The sequence below is a fragment of the Nanorana parkeri genome, unplaced genomic scaffold, assembly GCF_000935625.1.
Source record: "Nanorana parkeri isolate BGI_ZX_2015 unplaced genomic scaffold, ASM93562v1 scaffold121, whole genome shotgun sequence".
Classification (NCBI taxonomy): Eukaryota; Metazoa; Chordata; class Amphibia; order Anura; family Dicroglossidae; genus Nanorana; species Nanorana parkeri.
The window spans coordinates 1773635-1778041 of record NW_017306389.1 but is presented as its reverse complement, the minus strand read 5'-3'; the positions used below and the strand labels follow the sequence as shown (position 1 = coordinate 1778041).

The window sequence follows — 4407 nt, the reverse complement described above, 5'->3', positions numbered from 1 at the left end:
CCTGAAGGGCTGCATTATACAGTGTTCCTCATCACAGTCTCAATGTATTATCAAGTCCATTTGCCTCTGTTTTATTTCTTCAGATCACACCAACCCGCTGTGCTGGTTTAAAAAAAAAGTATAAAATATTACATTTTTACACAGCGCATTCCAATACGCTATAAAGCATCACAACGTGCTACTGTGTATAAAGTTACATGAACTGTCAGATTTAATAAAGTTTAAGAAAAAAACGTACATGGCTCAGTGGTGTTGATGGGCCCTCACACATAAATGTATGCTGTAGAATTAACAGTATCATTTCATAGAAACACTTGAATTCAATCATTTTGGAGGGGTGCCCCGTGTCCACATACTTTTAGTGTAAATGTAGGCCACCTTAACCTTCCCACTGTTGTGGAACTACAAGTCCCATGAGGCAATGCAAGACTCTCACTGCCAAGGCATGACTCCAAGAGTCAGGAGCATCATGGGCTTTGTAGTTTTACCACAGCGGTAGTGCAGAGGTTTCCTATCCCTGTTACAGTGTAACTGTGAATAGAACCAGAAGGCACTTTATGGAGTTATCAGGCCCCCTGGTGGTTACAGAGTGAACTACAGCTGAGCACATGGAGGGCGGGGTCGGTGGGTCACTGAGTTGGGCGGGTCATATCAGTGATCGGAGATAGTTATACTGGTTGTAGACCGGATAATAGTGAAATCGGGAGATGTGTGCTGCGGCCAGAGTGATCGTCTGTCTGCTGAGGAACGATCTACGCTTCCATGACAATGAGGTACGCTGGGCACAGTGCCATCGGCCTGAGCAGTGGAGCCATCTGTATACCGTCAGAGCTGTGTGTACAGGATACGGTAGTGCCATTCTATTTGACTCTATAGAATCATATGATGTGTCTCTATGGGACTGTCTATACGCGATCATATGATGTGTCTCTATGGAACTGTCTATTCACGATCATATGATGTGTCTCTATGGGACTGTCTATTCACGATCATATGATGTGTCTCTATGGGACTGTCTATACTGTGTATTTCTGTAGCACTGGTTATACAACGTGCACTTTTTCTTGGTTATACAATCAGGGCATGGAGGAATCTGATTGGAGGATTGTGTGATAGGGGGCGGAGTTGGATGTTACACGTGTTGCCTGTTGTGTTTTCTCTGCAGTGGCCTTTTATAACACTTTCCACACATTTGTTACATTTTATACCATTTGTATTTAAATGGACACTGAACTCAGGATTAAATCTTTAAAATGTATTCAAGTACTTGAACCATTAACATAAATGTATCTTATTTGTGTATCACTCTGCAGTAGATCTTCAAATCATCTCTGAATTGGTGCTGACACTGTCCTTCCTTCTGGAGGGTGGCTACTTTTGTTCCCCATGGTGACGGTCCCTGTGTGTTGTAAAGCATTGCTTTGATTATGGCATGCATTCGCCATGGCATTGCTTATGGAATGTCACAACATTTATTTCAGTCCAAAGTTGTATTCATTTTTCTCTCAATGGGAGAGTCGGACCACTGTGTAAAATCTTCTCGAGCACATCCCAAAGGTTCTCAATGGGGTTAAGGTCTGGACTCTGTGGTGCCCAATCCATTTGTTCACCATGGCCCCTGTGAGTGTTGTAAAGTAGGCTACCACTCCAAGCTCACTCCCATGATGGACTACAATCTTATGTTTAGTTTCCTAATTTGTATTGAGATTGTAGTCCATCACGAGAGTGAGCTTGGATTGGTGGCTTCTTTACAACACACTGGGACAATGGGGTAGCCACCCTCCAGAAGTAAGGACAGTGTCAGCACAAATTCAGAGATGATTTGAGGATCTAGAGCTAAGTGATACACAAATAAGATACATTTGTGTTAATGGTTAAGATACTTAAATGCGTTTTTAAGATTTAACTCCTGAGTTTAGTGTCAGTTTAAGGCCTCATTCACAGACAACGCAAGCAAAATTGTATATTGCGTACATACGAGTGTCTATGCACGTATATGCGTGCACTATATGCAATCCCAGAATGCATCACTCGTAATGGAATTTTAATGTGCTGTACGCATGTATGCGCGTATATGCGCGTAAATACGCAGAGATACGCTGCCCGGACGCATTTCTGTTCCATTCTGTTTTTGCGCATATATACGCTGCGCAAATATACGGCTCCATACGCGGCTGTGTGTATGGAGCCATTTATTTGCATATGTTGCATATGGTACAATACATACGTATGCGCGGCAGTGTGAATGAGGCCTAAGTATAGTCTGGCTTTGAAAAGTCTTCTTTTAATAGGGGAAAATGCTAAAGGTGGCCATACACTTTACAACCATCGCAAGACCTTAGTCTTGCGATGGTTGTAAAGTACTTAAAAAAACGTACGATCTGCCCATCTTGGACAGGCAGATCGTACTCTCGATCATCACAAGCCCGCCCCCCTGAGGGGCGGGCTTCCGATGACCGCAATGCTGAACGGGCAGTGTGCGCGTGCGCACACCGGCCCGTTCGGCATTTGTCTCCCGAGCACCGTTCAAACCAGCCGAGAACCGTACGATTCTCGGCTGGTGTTCCATCATGCTCCTTAGACAAAAGACATGCGACCGTACAGTAGAAACGGTCGCACGTCTTCGTTCACACTGCTCGATTCTCGTACGATCGCGGGATTTCCCCGCGATTCTCAAACGAGAATCGTGCAGTGTATGGGCACCTTTTAAGGGAAGCTAAAGTGATGTAGAACCTGTAAAATTGCTGTTTGTAAAGGTGGTGCCAAAATGTAATACTTTTACTTCTAGCTCCTATGTATGTGTGTGAGCCTATAATATAATAAAATAAGCTGTGTATTGTAAAGGAAGAACTGAAATAACTATGTAACTACTTTTTGTTCTGTAGGTACTCTTGTGGGCACACAGAAATGCTGATCACATAGTCCCTTTATATTGTTTTGACCCGAGACACTACTTGGGGACACATTACTACAATTTTCCAAAGACGGGGCCTCTTCGGTTCAAATTCCTGTTAGAGAGTGTGCAGGACTTACGGAATGCTCTGAAGAAAAGAGGAAGGTATGACAACCCTTTATTTGCTGGCTTAATAGTTGTCACTAATTCTTATCTGGCAGACAACAAATAGGAATGTTGCTAGTACCAATCATTGTTTATTGTCTAAAGCTGGTCATACATGGCTCAGATTTCAAAAATTGGCATTGTGGGTGGCCCTATGGGCCCCACCTGGCTTGAAAACCTCATTTGGAAAATTTTCACCCCAACAGTGACTGCAGCCAATCAGCTGTAGACACCGTTTAGCTATTCTGACAGTTATGCCCCCGCAGTTGTTTAAATACAATAGCTGGAAGTGGGAGATTCCTCCATCCACGCTGTTACTGTGAATGGAGAAGTTGAGCGGTTTTCTCTCCTTCTAAACGTATATGGCCAGCTTATGATACAGAAAAGTGACTGCTAGATTTTAAATGTTTGCAGCAGTCGGCCTTTATTTTACTTGTAACTCTTATTCCACATGAATGTTCCACTTTATACATTTCTTGTTATTTATGTTCTGGTCATATAGCAATCTGCTACTGAGAAGAGGTCACCCAGAAGATGTCATTGAAGATCTCATCAAGCAGTTGGGTCCAGTGTCTGCAGTTGCTTTCCAAGAAGAAGTATGTGTCACTAATACCAGCATTTCATTTGGTTTATTCCAAGTTTTGTTTCCTGCTCATCTAAAAAGGTCAAATATCTATTATTCATATGAATATGTAAAATCGGCATGTTACAAGGCGTTTTATAGTGAAAATCATTGTGAGTGGTGCAGAGCACATCTATCATCTTCAAGACAAAGTATTCCCAGTGAGCTCATATTTTCAGGTTTTTTTGAGTGCTTGTATTATTTGAATAGGAATATTACATGTAGAGTTTTATATCAGCATGCAATAACTGGGGTCTATCTGCTTACCAAGTGTTGAGTATCAGACACCCGAGCTTAATAAGTCAGCTGGCTTGTAAACTTGCATTGTGAGAGGAAACAGTAAAGAACGGCCTCTGTGCAAAGCAGAGTTTGAGTTTGTAATGAGCTTGTGTTCTTGCTCTCTGTCTCTCTATCTGTCTCTGTCTCTCTATCTGTCTCTGTCTCTCTATCTGTCTCTGTCTCTCTATCTGTCTCTCTCAAATTCAAATAAGCTTTATTGGCAGGACCAAATACATTTTAGCATTGCCAAAGCATATGGGGGGGAGGCCGGCAGTGGGACATTGGTAGGGTTAAAGAATGATATGAGGCGAAAACGTAAGTCCATGGACATTATCAGGGGGGTGGGGGTGAGTGCATGTCGGGGATTTAAATGTCCAGGATCTCTCATGTTCCTCTCTGTCGGTGACATTCTGTGACGTATTGTGCAGAATCAATCTCTCTCTCTCTC

General features: G+C 42.8%; 1 protein-coding gene across 1 annotated transcript in view; it reads left to right on the top strand.

Annotated features, from left to right (window-relative positions):
* The first annotated feature begins 683 nt into the window (after window positions 1-683).
* Window positions 684-4407, top strand: part of LOC108784624 (cryptochrome DASH) — a 26658-nt gene continuing 22934 nt past the window's right edge. The window contains exons 1-3 of the mRNA XM_018553490.1: window positions 684-773; window positions 2886-3058; window positions 3561-3654. Coding sequence (XP_018408992.1) covers window positions 708-773; window positions 2886-3058; window positions 3561-3654 — 333 coding nt within the window. The 5' untranslated portion in view covers window positions 684-707. The remainder of the gene's footprint in view (window positions 774-2885; window positions 3059-3560; window positions 3655-4407) is intronic.